The 14940-nt window shown below is 55.0% G+C and overlaps 5 protein-coding genes across 5 annotated transcripts; 3 read left to right on the top strand and 2 right to left on the bottom strand.

Moving 5' to 3' along the window:
- Positions 1 to 105: 105 nt before the first annotated feature.
- Positions 106 to 3397, top strand: B0T23DRAFT_373952 (uncharacterized protein). The gene is made up of 2 exons (XM_062836825.1): positions 106 to 574; positions 757 to 3397. The coding sequence occupies exons 1-2, from the start codon at positions 459 to 461 to the stop codon at positions 3128 to 3130; spliced, it is 2490 nt and encodes an 829-aa protein (XP_062695550.1). The 5' UTR covers positions 106 to 458; the 3' UTR covers positions 3131 to 3397.
- A 211-nt stretch (positions 3398 to 3608) lies between these two features.
- B0T23DRAFT_373950 (uncharacterized protein) lies at positions 3609 to 5740 on the top strand. The gene has a single exon (XM_062836824.1). The coding sequence runs from the start codon at positions 4086 to 4088 to the stop codon at positions 5529 to 5531; it is 1446 nt and encodes a 481-aa protein (XP_062695549.1). The 5' UTR covers positions 3609 to 4085; the 3' UTR covers positions 5532 to 5740.
- On the bottom strand, positions 5700 to 8544 carry B0T23DRAFT_79899 (P-loop containing nucleoside triphosphate hydrolase protein). Its single transcript, XM_062841813.1, has one exon. It carries the CDS (start codon positions 8211 to 8213, stop codon positions 5868 to 5870), a length of 2346 nt encoding a protein of 781 aa, XP_062695548.1. The 5' UTR covers positions 8214 to 8544; the 3' UTR covers positions 5700 to 5867.
- Positions 8455 to 11806, bottom strand: B0T23DRAFT_79867 (tRNA synthetases class I-domain-containing protein). The gene is made up of 3 exons (XM_062841812.1): positions 11668 to 11806; positions 11406 to 11608; positions 8455 to 11332 (listed from the first exon to the last, which is right to left on the bottom strand). Exons 1-3 carry the CDS (start codon positions 11715 to 11717, stop codon positions 8697 to 8699), a joined length of 2889 nt encoding a protein of 962 aa, XP_062695547.1. The 5' UTR covers positions 11718 to 11806; the 3' UTR covers positions 8455 to 8696.
- A 251-nt stretch (positions 11807 to 12057) lies between these two features.
- B0T23DRAFT_426410 (uncharacterized protein) lies at positions 12058 to 13118 on the top strand (the record flags this gene model as incomplete). The annotated part of the gene is made up of 2 exons (XM_062839985.1): positions 12058 to 12295; positions 12397 to 13118. 2 exons carry the CDS (start codon positions 12058 to 12060, stop codon positions 13116 to 13118), a joined length of 960 nt encoding a protein of 319 aa, XP_062695546.1.
- Positions 13119 to 14940: the final 1822 nt, after the last annotated feature.

Raw genomic sequence — 14940 nt, 5'->3', positions numbered from 1 at the left:
TGTCGTTCAGTCGGTGCCGGCCTCACTGCAGCTGCAGCAGAACGCGGCGCTCCCCTGCAAAGATCATGCTCGCCCCCCCGTTCAAATGCTGATCCACCAAAACCACTACCATATTCATAACAAGATAAAACAACGGAATCAAGGCCTGAACACACAAGTTCAACTGCAATCGAATGCCCTGTTACCATAGAAGTAGTTCTTCTTTTAATTCCACGCTTCGCTGTATCATTGGATTGTTGCTAAGGAAGCGTTACGAGCGGTCCCGCCTGCCTTTGTTTTGGTGGATCAGTTTTGGTGGGGGTGGGGAGCGAGAGATGGAACCTTTCGTCGCTTGGCCCCGTGGCTTCGCGTGGATCGACCCGCGCACTCAATTTCACAATTGTCGCACCCTCAACCGCCGTAGCAAATCGTCGCCAACTCCGCGTCCACAACCACGACTGTAAGGGGAATTTCGCACCATGACTTACGACTGGGATCCCTATAAAGACATATGCCATCGTCTCTACGTTGAAGAAAGGCGAAGCTTTGCCCAAGTTGCCCGATACATGGCAGAAAACCATGGATTTACCCCCAGGTACGTGAACAACACTCTTCGTCCATCTCCCTCGCCGTACACAGTACAACGAATGGGAGTCTTGGGCGGTGTATACAGCTCGCGCAGCAAAACTGCAGCTTTGGACAGCCTGTTCCTCAACACCAAACTTTCCCACGTAGTTTACCTTGCTTGGCTTACTGACCATGACGCTTTACTTCCAGCCGGCGTACCTATTGGTACAAGTTCAGGGAATGGGGCTGGCCCATCAGGGTCAACAAAGCCTACAGCAACACCGAGTTGATTGCCAGAGTCAAGGAACTATGGGAACAGAACCTCAAAGCAACCGAGATGGTGCGCGTCCTCAATGAGGAAGGCTACGACATAAACGATCGCACGCTCAACAGGATCCGCCAAAAGTACAATTGGAAATTGCGCTTGAAGACTATCCAAGACTTACGAAAAGGCATCATCAGGCCGCCTGGGCAACCGGCTAACGGAACAGATGATGACGACAACAATGGCAGTGACGGCGACAGTGATTCCGCTGATGATAGCGACAACGACAGCGAAGAGGTAAGTAGCGAGGAGGACGAAGAAGATGATGAGGAGGAGGAAAACGCCGCCGAAGACAATGGACAAGGGTCGTCTAACACACATGGCCAACGCCAACATCAGCAACAGCAACACCAGAAATCAGCATCTGCAAGTTTGCCACTTGGCCCAGATGACGAACTGACCCCCGAACAACGTGCTCGCAGAGAAGAGAGGCGCCGAGTGCTCGAGCAAGAGTCGGCAGAACGTTGGGCTCTCAAGAAGCGACGACGGAGAACCAAGGGGTGGGCAGGCCTGCCTCCAGACCCGAGTGGTCTGCCTCCTCGCTTTCCATCCGAGACAACCCTAGACGAAGCCAAGGTCATCCTGCAGCTCGACGCTGCGGCCTACAAGACGCTGCGGGAGAACTTTGAAAAGATTTGCAGGGAGAACAACGTAATCAAGAAGACAATTGCCGGGCCCGAGAAGTGGGAAGCCATGAAGGAGCAGATGATCCGCGATAGCATGCATCTCCGCGCCATCATGTGGGATCAAGCCAACATGGAGCAGAAGAAGATCGCGATCGATGTTATCTGCTGCGACGTGACCAAGCGGATCAGGACGATGCAGTCACACATGACACTAGCACAAGCCCGCAACCTCCTCGGGCTGAATCCGGAGCAGGGTAGATACATTCGCGGAACGCTTTACCTGCTACTGGGTCAGGAGAAGTTTGGGTTCAAGCATGTCGAAGGTATCGACAAGTGGAATGAAATGGTACAGAAATGGTTCGACACCACGGAGCTATTGCAAGAACTCTTTCCTCCAGGCTGTGAGCACTGGCCTAACGCCAAAGAGAGGAAGAGGGCTATCGAGCTGCTGGCCCGTGACGGAATGAGAAGATACAGAGGCGATCAAGCAAAGTTGGAGAAGGATGCTTTGAATCCACCGCCTCCCAAGGTTCCTAGAAAGCGTGCTCCTCCAAAACCGAAGCCGGTCCCGACGCCCGCTCAACTTGAGGCGGCTGCGAAGAGAGCCGAGAAGGCTGCTGAGAAGGCCGCGAAGGCCGCTCAACCCAAACGGGGCCGTGGCCGACCCCCGAAGAATAATACGGTGGGGCCATCAACGGCAACGGCAATGGCCACGGCAACGGTGCCGCATACAGCTGTGCGGCTCGCGCCATTGGAATCGTCAAGCTCGGAGGAGAGCGAAGCGGATCAGGATGCCCAAGATGCGGACAACGGCAACTTGGATCCGGATTATCTGCTGCAACAGTCAATTGAAGCCGACACTTCGTTTGGAAGTTATTCTGCCAACACTCATGTTGCCAGTGGAAGGGGCAGTGCTGGCGCCAACGTCGGTGCCAATACAATTACTGCCCAGGCCTCTTCACACACTCCGAATCTTGCTCAAACTCAAAGTCGGCCCCAAACCCATTCCCAAGCTACGCAGAATTACACAACCAACCGTAACCATATGCAGCAAAGTTATGCCACTTCGAACCATGGCTTAACCCAGTCTCATACCCAACCGCCACCCCTCACCATGTATACACAGCAACAACAGCAGCAGCAGCAGCGACAGCAACAGCAACAGCAACAGCAACAACGCATCCAGCAGGAAGCCATCCAGCGGCAAGCAAGAGCCCGACAGCAGCACTTCCAGCAAACCGCCTCGGTCCCAGTCCAAGTCTCACAGCCAGTGGCAACTACCTCGTCAACCTCCACCTCGTCCTCCATGGCCATCTACTTCCGCCTTCACGCATCCTCGCCTCTCCAAGGCGTGGTCTCGCGCATTTGGATCGCCACCCTATCGGGCCGCTCCGTCCAGGAACTACGCAGCACCGCAGTGGCCAACTATCCGGGCGTGGTGTGCCTGGCAATCGAGGGAATCGTCAAGGATGGAAAAGGCGGAGAGTTGCCGTTACCGGTTAGCGACGACATGGAGATGGAGGCGTATTTGCAGCATATCCAGGGCATGGGGAGCGGAGCACCGACGTTTAGTGTTATGCTTGTGCCGGCGGCAACAGCGGCGGCGGCTGGAGGTGTGGGGGGGTCTTGGTGAGGGATTGGCATAGGAGTGGCTGTGGCAGAGGTGATGTATCTCGCTCTATGTATGATTCTGTGGGAGTTTTTCGGGCATTTGCCGATTTCTCGCCCCTTGTAAAATTTTATGGCTTTTAGGAGAGCCTCAGGCTGTAAGTTAGCAGAGCAGACGAGAACCGTCCTTGAGGATGGAACATGAGTGCCAGGCATACATCGAGCATAAATGACACTATGTGAACGACCGCGTGGGCTTGCGGAGTGCGACGCCCGGTTTAACGTCCGCATGGCCCCAAATCTCGGACTTTCCAAGTCGGACATCGGCCGGTAGTGCTCCGGCTTTTGCGGTGGATTTTTCCCGATTTTCCGGCGGAGGCCTCCACTTTCCCCGATCCGTACCCGAACGACGACGTCATGGGGTGCCAGGGGGCTTAGACTAAACGCTGCCCCTGCGCCTTAGTGGGTTATTTGGGGGTGGAGAACCATGACACCCTGTTCAGGGCATGTCCTGCGGGGTACAGCGGCCTACTGTACCAGGTAACGGGACTTCTCCTTCGTTTCTCATCGTCACTTGGAATTCAGTATGCTAATGGAATTTGACTGGTTCTAACTGGCACCTACTGACTTAAGCAAGTATCACCATGATGTAGTCGGGTATAACTTGGATGCGTGCATACTTATGTTGCAGGAGTGCTTGTTACCAAAGCGTCCGATAGTCCGATCGGACGGAAATGGACCAACATTAGACAATGACCAACTGGCCAGATTCGTACTACAAACACCCGCTTCAATACAAAAGAGCAGCCAACTGGACTCCCCTGAACGGGTTAAAGATCGGAGCACTTCCACTTCGCCCGCACCTGCTGCGTAGAGGTACTCAAAATTTTAGTGGTGTGTAAGACATCCCACCCAATCGGCAACCTCGACTACTTTACAAGAGACGGGAGTTAGCCCAGTCATCCATCACGCACTTTACCATGTGTTTCGGGAGCAAAGACAAGGCCGACGATACGCCCGGTCCTCGACCAGCACAGCATCAACAGTCACCACAGGCTTCAGGAAAGGTCAACATGCCTTCACCGGCGCAGTCCCACTATCAGCAGCAGCCTCAATGGCAGCAGCAGCAGCAGCAACAGCAACAGCAACAGCCAGCTCATGGCGACAGCAGTCAGAATGACTATGCCCCTCCTTCGGGACCACCTCCAAACTTTGGGCATAGCCAGCAACACTCCAGCACCGACTACGCTCCTCCGTCCGGTCCTCCTCCGAGCTGTGGACATAACCAGTCCTCTACAAATGATGATTTTGCCCCGCCACCTGGTCCTCCCCCTACCCACACCAGACCGAACCAAAGCAACCATGACTTTGCTCCTCCTCCTGGCCCTCCTCCCTCCCAACGTCAACACCATGACGATTACGCCCCTCCTCCTGGCCCTCCTCCCTCCCATCACCGACCGCCGGTGAACGACGACTACACCCAGCCTCCTCCCGGCCCTCCACCTTCCCAGTTCCAGTCCGCCGCCAACAAGCAACACGACTGGGAATCCTTCGTGCCGGACACGGCTCTCTTCCCCCCTCCTCCGGCCTTCTTCACCGGCTACGACCGCTCGCATACCACCAACGCCACGGAAGAAGAAGCCAATGCGGGCGAAGCCTGGTGCGTCCAAAATCCGCTGACGGCACCGATGGATCTGGACCCAGTGGCGCTCGACGCGCTTCGCACGCACAACATCCGGCTCATGGCGTCCCCGCAGTTCCGCGGCAAGCTCGACTGGGTCAGCCAGGGCGTGTGGAAGGGAAAGACGGAGAAGGTGGCGGGTGATGCATGCATTATCAGTTACCCGCCGTTGTATTGTGTCAAGTATGACTCGCCCTTGATCCCTTCGGCCGCCGCCCAGAGGACAAAGTCTATTTACTACGAGGTATCAATCCCTCCTCCTCGTTCGGCGGCAGCATCTAATAACCACCCCTTTCTGGGCGGCGGTGGAGGAGGAGGAGGAGGCAACGACGACGAAATCACCCTAGCGCTAGGCTTCACAGCCCTTCCCTACCCGGCCTTCCGCATGCCAGGCTGGCACCGCGGGTCGCTGGCCGTGCATGGCGATGACGGGCACAAGTACGTCAACGATCGGTGGGGAGGCAAGGATTTTACGAGGCCGTTCAGAAGGGGGGAGACGTACGGTATCGGTATGACGTTTACTAACACCGGCGGAAAGCTGGATGTGAATGTCTTTTTCACGAGGGAAGGGAGAATCACAGAACAGTGGGATTTGCATGAGGAAGGTGATGCGGAACAGGACTTGCCGGTTACGGGCTTGGAGGGGTTTCATGATTTGAGTTGTGCTATTGGAACGTATTCGGCTGTCGAATTTGAGGCTGTCTTTGAGCCGAGTAGGTGGAAGTTTAGGCCGCAGGGCTTGTGAGTGGCTTTGGGGGAAGTTTGACCTGAGAGATGCGAGTTGGAGAGAGAGAATGGGCAATGCTGTGATATCATGTTATGATATTTTTAAGGATCAGGGGTTTCTTCTACTCCGTCGCTGTCTGTGTTTGTTTTCCCCTCATGCTGGTATCACTCGGAATCAAGGTACGCGATACTCATTCCTAGGACAAGTTGACAAAATGTAAACCCACAGAAAATCATTCTTTTTGTCTAAGTACCAGCATATACACGGTAGGGGTATCTATCCTTTTAATAATCCGCCCGTCAACACAATGACAATATTATCTGCATGAACGCCCCAACGGCTACGCCCAGCTTCTTAATCCAAGCCGGTCCACTCCTCTTCCTCCTTCTCGGGGGCAGCACCGCCCTCCTTCTGCGCCTTCTGCGCCTCCCTCTTTCTCCTCTTGCTAGCCTCAATAGCCTCCCGCCTGTTATTCTCCCTCCGCCTCTCCCAACTGCTCTTAGTCGTGATCGTCGCCTTTCCGCCTGTCCGCCTGCTCTCCACCCCCCTGACCTTCAACTTCCTCTTATCCTCCTTGGCCACCTTGGGCAGCGCATCCAGCAGCCACTTTTGCACGCTACCCTGGGCGGCCTTGACGGCATCTTTCTCGTCGATGTCCTTGCCCGCCTGCTTCTCGCTCATGGCGATCACGTTGGCGACCGACTTGACAAAGGGGATATCGTCCTTGGTGTAAAAGGTGACGGCCACACCGCCCTCGCGACCGGCGCGACCCGTGCGTCCGGCACGGTGCACGTACGCCGCGGCGGACACGGGCACGTCGTAATTGACGACGCCGTTGACGCCAGCAAAGTCGACGCCGCGCGCCAGCACGTCCGTAGTGATCAGCACCCACACCTCGCCGCTGCGGAAGCGGGCCATGATCTTGGACCGGACCGAGTCCGGGAGCGACGAGTGCAGGACTGCCACGCGGGCCGAGCCGCCCGCCTCGAGCGGGATGTCGTACTTGAGCTCGTCGTGGAGCGCCTGGGCACGCTCGATAGTCTGGGTGAAGACGAGGAAGGGCGGGCGCAGCGGCGGGCCCGAGTCGGCCGAGGACACGGGGTGGAGGAGCTGGCGCAGGGCGAGCAGCTTGCCGGGCTCTGTGGCCGTGTAGATGAGCTTGTGCGTGATGTTGGGCACGGCGGTGTCTTTGAGACCAACGACGAGGCGGATCAGGGGCTTGGGAGTCTGTTCGGGGGTGCGCTTGGCGCGCTTGTCGATGTGTTTGGTGAGGAGAGCTTCGATGTTGGAGGCCATGGTGGCCGACCAGCACGTCATGCCGAGGTTGGGGTGGGTGCAGGCACGCCAGATACCCATGGTTTGCTTGCGGAAGATGGGATCAAGGAGAACATCGGCCTCGTCAAGGATGAGGGATTGCACGGTGGGGAGCGTCTTCTTGATGATCCTGGGCTTGCCCTTCTCCTTTTCGCCTCCGCAGAGGAAGTTGAGGAGGATCTTGGGGGTTGTCACAAGAATGTCTACCCTGGTGATCGGCCTCTCCTTCTTGGACTTCTGGTCACCCTTGGCCCTGCTCTCCGCTTTTTTCTCGGCGTCAGAATCGCTTTCATCTTCTTCCTCTTCTTCTTCCTCGATTTTCATAACCTCCTCAGGCTCGCTCTCTGCTTCGCTGTCGCTGTCACTGTCTTGAACCTCTTCCTTGGCTTCCTGCTCCGTCTCCTCCTGCTTATTTGACTCTGCCACCAACCGCAGCGTCCTCTTCATGAGAACCACGCGCACGCCGGTTCCGATAGCCAACTTCCTTCCTTCATTGACAATTTGACTTGCCAGCTCTCTCGTAGGCGCAACCACGATGGCCTGCAGAACATGCTCGTCTGTTTCAGGGGTGTAATCCTCGGCCCTCCTTTTGATAATGGCATCGATAGCGGGAATCAAGAAGCTGATAGTCTTGCCACTGCCTGTCGGCGCAACACCGAGGAAGTCGATTCCCTTTTCAACTTTGACGTCTTCCACATCTGTGGCCTTCTCCAACGCCATCTCTGGTCGCAGCTGCAGTGGCAAGCTGCCCATCTGCACCTCAGTCGGCACCCGGAATCCCTGCCGCGTGATGTTGTCCGCCAACACGGGGTGAATGCCGTAAGTGTACTTGAGCTCGCCAAACGAGTTGAGCGGCTGCGGGTAGATTTGCTTTTTGTCTTCGTCTTTCTTCTTTTTCTTCTTTTCCTCCTCTTCCTGCTTCTTCCTGTCCTCCTTCTGCTTCTTCTGCTTCTTGGGCGGCTTCTCCTCCGTAGCCTCCTCGTCTTGTGGCACGCGACCGGCTAGGACTGTGAACTTTAACCGATGGGACTTGAGTATCTGTCGGCATTCGTTTTCTTCCAAAAGCTTGGGCTTTTGCTTCTTGGGCTCGTCCGCCTTCAACTCGGCATCCTTCTTGGCGGCAAGCTCCTCGGGGGTGGGCTTGGGCGCAAAGTAATCGACGTCGCTGGCATCGTCGTCTTCGTCTCCGCTCTCGGTCGCGTTGTTGGCCTGAGCCCCCTTCCTCTTTCTCTTCTTGCCTCTTTTTGCGTTGGCGCCGCCGACATTGTCGTGAAAGAATTGGGGATTGACTTTTGCTCCGGCGGAGGGAAGGAGCTGCGGTGCGCCTGGCTGGTTTTTCTTGGGCTGGGCTTTGATGCCTCGCGAGAGGACTTTGAAGATATCCATGCTGGAAGATTTGCTTTCGTAGGATGTGGTGTCGGGGCTGAGTTAGATAATTGACAGAGAATACGAGCTGTACAAAGCTTTGTGGTGGTGGGTGAAATCAGGTAAATCTGGAGATGGGCGACAGAATGAACTGCTTGACTTTGCAAAACAAAAGAATTCTTGGAGTTTCCTTCCAATCGCCAGAACTGATCCATGAAAAATTTCCGCCCCGCAGCGGGCGCCAGTGCTTATCTTAGCGGCCTGGGTGGGGCTCCGCACCGCTGTACCCCAACTTTGGGCCGTCGAGGTTCCTTTTCACTTCGCGCTTACAACGCAGCTTGGGATGCAAATGCTCCCCTGGGCTGAACAATGTGAACAGGATTGCCCGCGCTGGAGACGTGAAGAAGAGGATGTCATGAAGGGGGGAGGGGTATCCATTTTGTGTACGGGCTCGTCTACTCTAGTCTATCTTATCTGTTTATGGTCGAAACTTTTTAATTTCTTTCATTGTACACCCTCGCCAACAACATCCTCGCACCGGACGCACAAGGAGTCCTCAGCAGGAGCAACGAATCGCCAGCACCTGGGGCATTTATGGTCTTTGGGAGGCAGAACCCACGCCTGGCAGCCCTGACCATCCATCTCGAAGTCCTGGACGTACTTCCAGGAAGGCTCTCCCTCTATGGCACCGCCGAGGTCTACAGAGGATACGACAAACATGGCATCTAGCTCGTCCTTGTACTTGTGCAGGACAGAGAGTGCCTTGCTGTCCTTGGGAGCCTTGATAACAACAGAGCAACCAAGGGACGAGCCAAGAACCTTGCCCCTGCGTGCCAGCTCGGACGCGGCTTTGATGGCGGCGTGAGTTTCCATCAGGACCGGGATGTCCTTACGAAGCACGCCTTCATCGTAGCTCAGACGGCTGGAATCAATCAAGGGCGAGTTATAGAGCTGATGAAGAGGATGAAGAATGGATGGGTCTTCCTTCATCCAAGCAGGTCGATGCTCCCAAGCCTCCTCGACCAGGACAGGTGTGATAGGCGCCAGCATTCTGAGGAAGCCCATAAAGATAGGCTCTAGGACACCACCGCCATCGGCGCAGTACAGCCTGTCCTTCAGGGCTTCGAGGTAAAAGGCAGACAGATCGTTGGCGATCCATCTGTTGAGACTGCTGAAAGCCTTGTTGAACTCGTAGTTTTGGTAGTGTCTCTCAATCTCCGCCATAGCATCCTTCAGCTGGACAAGAGCAATGTGGTCCAAGGCAGTAAGTGGAGCTGCTCTGGCTGACTGTTCCATCGAGCCCGTCAGCATCTTGATGATGGTGCGATACTTGGTTAAGGACTGATGGATAGTCTTCAGCACAGGCTCGCCGAGGACAATGTCACTGGTGTAATCACTACTCGCCACCCACAAGCGCAAGGCGTCGGGGCCGAGAGCATCCTTCGGGGGAGGCGCATTCGGATCCCTGTCCTTGTTCTTGACCTTCAGCGGAGGAAGTAAGGAACCATCCATGACCTGGTCCGCCGAAATGATGTTGCCTAGTGACTTGGACATCTTCTTGCCGGCTTTATCCAGCGTGAAGCCATGAGTGATGAGTGTCTTGAATGGTGACAGGCCAACGGCATTGGTCGTACCATCAGCTGTCGGGCCTTGAACCGCCATAGCTGCTACTCGAGTGAGCAAACTCGACTGAAACCAGCCGCGATGTTGGTCAGAGCCTTCGAGATAGACATCCGCTTGCCTATCCGTCTGGGTCCAGCTGCTACCACTGTCAAACCAGACGTCCATGGTATCTCTACCACGGGTGAAGGGGCCCTTGCCCCGAAGAGATGCGGGAATCCAGACAGGATCATGAGGGTCATCAGACCACCAGGCATCGGTGCCTCTCTCCTGAATGACGGAGATAATGTGCTCGATGGTCTTCTCAGTCATTACTGCATCGCCATTGGCATCGTAAAGTGCAGGGATAGGCACACCCCATGCACGCTGTCGTGAGATGCACCACTCGCTCCGTCCCTTGACGAAGGCTTCGAGTCTGCTTCTCCCGCTTTCGGGGACGAATTTGACCTCCTCCAAAGCCTTCAATGCCAACTCTTTGATGTTGTCCACATCAGCAAACCACTGCGCCGTGGCCCTGATGATGATGGGCTTCTTGGTCCGCCAGTCGTAAGGGTACTTGTGCTTGTACGTGTGCACGTTCAGAACATTGTCCTTAAAAAGCTCAAGCACGGCAGCAGAACCGCCCTCAAGCACAGGAATGCCCTTGAGCCGGCTTGGGTCGTCGGGGTAGGCTTCCTCGGTAAAGATACCATCGTTATCAACAGGTGCGGAAACAAGAATTCCCAAGTCTTTGCAGAGCAGGTAGTCATCGAAACCGTGGCCTGGGGCGCAGTGAACGAGACCGCTTCCCGAATCTGGCGTGACGAAGGGGCCGTGGATGAATGGCTGAGGAGCAGCAGATTTACCCTGGAGAGGATTGACGTACTGCAGCTGGGTGAGCTGGCTACCGGGCACAGTGGCTAGAATCTCGGGAGTCCCCTCCTCTCCCATCAAGACCTTGGCGACGCGCTCGAGACCGCCCTCAGCAACAAGATAGGCGTCATCACCCACGCGGACCGCATGGTAGAGCAGATCATCGTGTACGGCGATGGCTCTGTTGGCGGGGAGGGTCCAGGGAGTGGTCGTCCAGATAACGGCATAAAGATTGCCGGTAAAGCCTTCCAGGCCAGGGATGCGAGCGGAATCCTTGGTGATGGGAAATCTGACGTATGCAGATTTGGAGATATGCGCCTCGTTGTACTCCAACTCGGCTTCCGCCAGGGCAGTTCCGGAAGACGGTGACCAGTACACAGGCTTGAACTTGCGGTAGATCAGGCCGCGACTGACCATTTTCTGGAAGAGACGCAGCTGGTTGATCTCGAAGGCCATGTCCATGGTTGTCCAGCGGTTCTCCCAGTCACTCATGACGGCATATGTCCGGAAGCTATCCATCTGCTCCAAAACTGTCTTGGCAGCCAGACTGCGCGCTGCCTGGCGGATGGCATGGGGTGTCATGGTCCTACCTTCTTCGGTGCTGACGGCCTTGAGCTCGATCGGAAGTCCATGACAGTCCCATCCTGGAATGTAGGTGACACGCTGGCCTGACGTAACACAGCTGATCAGTCAAAGGTTCGGAGCGCTCGGAGAATCAGCCGCCTGGCATCGTTCGCGCACCTTGCTGGACCTTAGTACGGATGATGATGTCCTTGAGGATCTTGTTCAGGGCATGACCGGCGTGAAGGCTGCCGTTGGCGTAGGGAGGGCCATCGTGGAGGAGGAAGGTATCGTCAGCAGGGCGGTTGGCGGCCTGCCACTTGTAGAAGTCATCGGCGCATTTCTTGATGTATTCTTTGTGGTGGGTGGGGAGAGGGCGCGGACTGTCTCGTCTGATGTCAGTATCCGCACAGATGTCTGGAGAGACGGTTCATGTTCTTACGGAAGAGTGGACTTTGGCAGTCTCAGCGTGGAAGACCAGTTCTTCGACATGTTTGACGCCTCATGTTGGGGTTGGATACAGTAAATGCTCGACAGGAATCGCAAACCTCCAAGGCGCTGTGAATTTTCGCGACGCGATATCGCACAGAGGGGCAGCGCAGCCCCCGTCAGGCTGCATAGCTCCTCGCTAGCTCCCGCTCTGCCCCTGTAAACGTCGGCGCTGCAAGGCTGCCCGGTCCGCTGAGCTAAGGACGGGTGCACGACATGGCAACCGCCAACCCCACTGCTTCCTTTGTCAACAAAGAATACATCGTCATCAACATCCGTCTCATACCCGCCACTTAACAAGACAGAGTGTATGACCCACGCGTGTACTAGATATTATTTATCCATGGCGCCGATAAGACGTTACCTTCGGATCACAAAGTATTCGGTGCTCGAATGTCGTATCTACCTCGACAACCCGGCCTTGGCACACTCATGGCTTCTAAACCCCAGGAATCCTATGCTTGCCAAGGTCATCGAGGCCGTCCGTCCACTAGTACTGCCAAAGCTGCGTGAGGAGAGGGAACGCGCGCAAAGCAAGAAGAGCAGCAAGAAGCGGAGTATCAAGGACGTGGTCATCGAGGGTATGTCTGGCTATTGTTCGGCCCAACACCATAACAACCTGCCTCCCTGATCCGTCGCGTTATGGCTGATGTGCACTACCTGTAAACTGACATCTTCATAGATGACTTTGAAGTGTCCGTCTTTCTTGCGGAAACAGACACTCGACACTCCCTGTTGCACAAGCAAAAGCACTTTCGAGACAAGGTCCAGACCAAACTAAAATCCAACTCGTCCAAGCTCACGGGAGAATCACGTGAAGCACCTATCGACGTTGACGTAGAGGCCGCTCTACTTCGGGAGGCAGCCGACGACGATGATGTGCCCGTTCTACGAGAGGATGGTAGCGAAGATCAGGAGGTCAATCTAAACGATATCCCTACCGTTGATGAAACGGACGTCATATCCGACCCCGCCAATAGGAGATCAAAACGACGACGTCAACAATCATCGGGACCAAAGAATGAGGGTGGCACCGATGACGAGACCCAAGCGGTTGCCTCGGACCTATCAGACGATGATGGCCTGTTCATCGGTGACAGCGACGATGCTGGGAGCGAAGGGCCGCCGGAAAGGAAGCGTCGCAAATCTAAGCAGCCCGCTGCTCAGGAGGAAGAACGTGATGACAAAAAGAAGCTCGCTATGGACATATCATACGAGGGCTTTGCCATCTACGGCCGCGTACTCTGCCTTGTCGTGAAACGGCGGGACGTTGAGAAAACCGTTACTGGGCCTTCGAGTGGCAAGGCTCTGACGGCCCAGCCTGGCGGCCAGGCGATGATGGAAAACTGGATCACGTCTACACAACTTCCCGAGGCTGCCGTAGGAGAGGACGACGCGGTTTGAGACGGCTGCCAAGCTGGCGGTTCGGCTGAAGTTGGTCCACCAAGACAGTCCTTCATGGCTATCACGATGCCACTTTACAAGGGATGGGAAAGCAGGAGGACCCAAGCAAGCTTCTCTTCCCTCCTCCGCCTTCCATCACACCGCCTGCTTTTGACAGTTCTTTCAGGCTCCCTGGATTTCATCGGGACTCGGAGTGACCTCTCCGCCGCTCATCACCAGGCACCGTGGTCAGGTTAGACAGGCCAGCTCATCATCCTGTCTTCTGATGTCATCAACGGCTTATTGCCCCACGGTCTTGAAACGAACAATTCAGCCTGGAATGCGATCTACGGATGTTGTGCACCTAGCGTTTTTCCAGATGCTTGGTATGCCTGGTGTACCTGTTGTACCTGTCGTATCCGGAACCCTCAGCAAGGCAAGGTTCTTCTTGGCCTTCAAAACATTCCATTTCGCTCAACCGATTGGTAGATTTCGCTTCCCAGGGCACGAAAAGGGCATGGTGGATACCTTGGCAGAGATTGCCATGCTGCCAGGACGTGATGGGCAATCACACCACATAAGAAACTGTGATTGCAACTCCAAGGATGAATCATCCGTACGGAAATACCTTGGTCTGGGGTAGTTTTACCAACACGGTACGTACGTACCCTTACGTTACAGGCCTCATTCCAGATGATGCAATCGGCAGCCTTTTCAGTCCCTTTTTAGGGATCGACCACCAACCCAGGCACATGAAACACGCCTCCCCCTGACGAAATTAAACTCGTGTAATAAACACCGAACGACTCTTGATGCAGCCCACACCGGATCTGGGGCAAAAGGAGAATATCCAATTTCACGTTGAATTTCCATCAATAACAACACCGAAGTTCCAGTTCATGGATGCCGATCAAGCCGCTGGCATATGATTTACAAATCCATCATGGGGGGGGGGGGGGGGGGGGGGGGGCCATGATGCATCTTGGACAGTGGCCAACCTTGGCGCTCCACTGGTCCCTGATGTTCAAGTAAGATCTCGATAACCGTACATTGTTGTCGCATCTTGGTGGACTGACTATCACTCGGTTTTTCGTCAGCATTTCATTGGGTGGTGACGGTTTTCAAAACCTATATCATATTACTGGAAGATAGCAGAGGTACCAGTACGGTTGTCGGGGATTTATGGATGTATCTTTTTTACAGTGGAGGCAGGAGTACCACATTTCCCCATCTGTCTTGAAGTTGCTAGAAAATCCCCAAAGGATCAGGAACGGCGATTTATGGTCTTGGCTTGGTCCGATTCCGGTTTGAGGTTGTCGAAATGCTGGATCGCTGAGTCAGACATTCTTGGAGAGTCCCCCTGTGTTGTCTCCGACACTGTCAATGTTGCAATATCGGACAGCTTTTCATGACCCAAGGACGCGGACTCAGCGTCGTAGTAGGTGTTGTCAGCTGAACAAACACAGAGTCTGGAGCTAGAAAGGTCGGATTCAGAGCCCGAAGATGGTGTGTTGATAATTTCCCTCCCTATGCACCACTGGCATACCTCTCACAGGGTAGCCGTAGCATATCTTTCAGACTTCCTTCAAGTTGTGCGTAGTATAGACAAGAACACTGTGGGGGATGATGAGTTCCGCGGGAGCTATCCGCTGGTATTTTTGGTATAGGGGCCCTGACTAAGATAGCGACCACAAGATATCGGTTTACGCTGTGAAGCACCCCCACGCGGTACCGCAGGACTACGATGCTCATCATCTCCCCAGGTTTATCTAGCTTCACGTTTATCCATAAGGGGGAAAGGGGAAAATGCGGTATGCCCTGGCATCTAGAGGGGAGGAAATAC

The sequence above is a fragment of the Neurospora hispaniola genome (assembly GCF_033458365.1).
Source record: "Neurospora hispaniola strain FGSC 10403 chromosome Unknown B0T23scaffold_2, whole genome shotgun sequence".
Classification (NCBI taxonomy): Eukaryota; Fungi; Ascomycota; class Sordariomycetes; order Sordariales; family Sordariaceae; genus Neurospora; species Neurospora hispaniola.
The sequence above is the reverse complement of the archived record's forward strand: the minus strand, read 5'-3'. Positions and strand labels throughout refer to the sequence as shown.

Coding starts and splice junctions, on each gene's coding strand:
- B0T23DRAFT_373952 (XM_062836825.1), top strand. CDS start 459: ATGACTTACGACTGGGATCCCTATAAAGACATATGCCATCGTCTCTAC. Junction 575..756: donor AACCATGGATTTACCCCCAG/GTACGTGAACAA, acceptor CTTTACTTCCAG/CCGGCGTACCTATTGGTACA.
- B0T23DRAFT_373950 (XM_062836824.1), top strand. CDS start 4,086: ATGTGTTTCGGGAGCAAAGACAAGGCCGACGATACGCCCGGTCCTCGA.
- B0T23DRAFT_79899 (XM_062841813.1), bottom strand. CDS start 8,213: ATGGATATCTTCAAAGTCCTCTCGCGAGGCATCAAAGCCCAGCCCAAG.
- B0T23DRAFT_79867 (XM_062841812.1), bottom strand. CDS start 11,717: ATGTCGAAGAACTGGTCTTCCACGCTGAGACTGCCAAAGTCCACTCTT. Junction 11,609..11,667: donor CTGCCAAAGTCCACTCTTCC/GTAAGAACATGA, acceptor CAGACGAGACAG/TCCGCGCCCTCTCCCCACCC. Junction 11,333..11,405: donor CCGTACTAAGGTCCAGCAAG/GTGCGCGAACGA, acceptor GTGTTACGTCAG/GCCAGCGTGTCACCTACATT.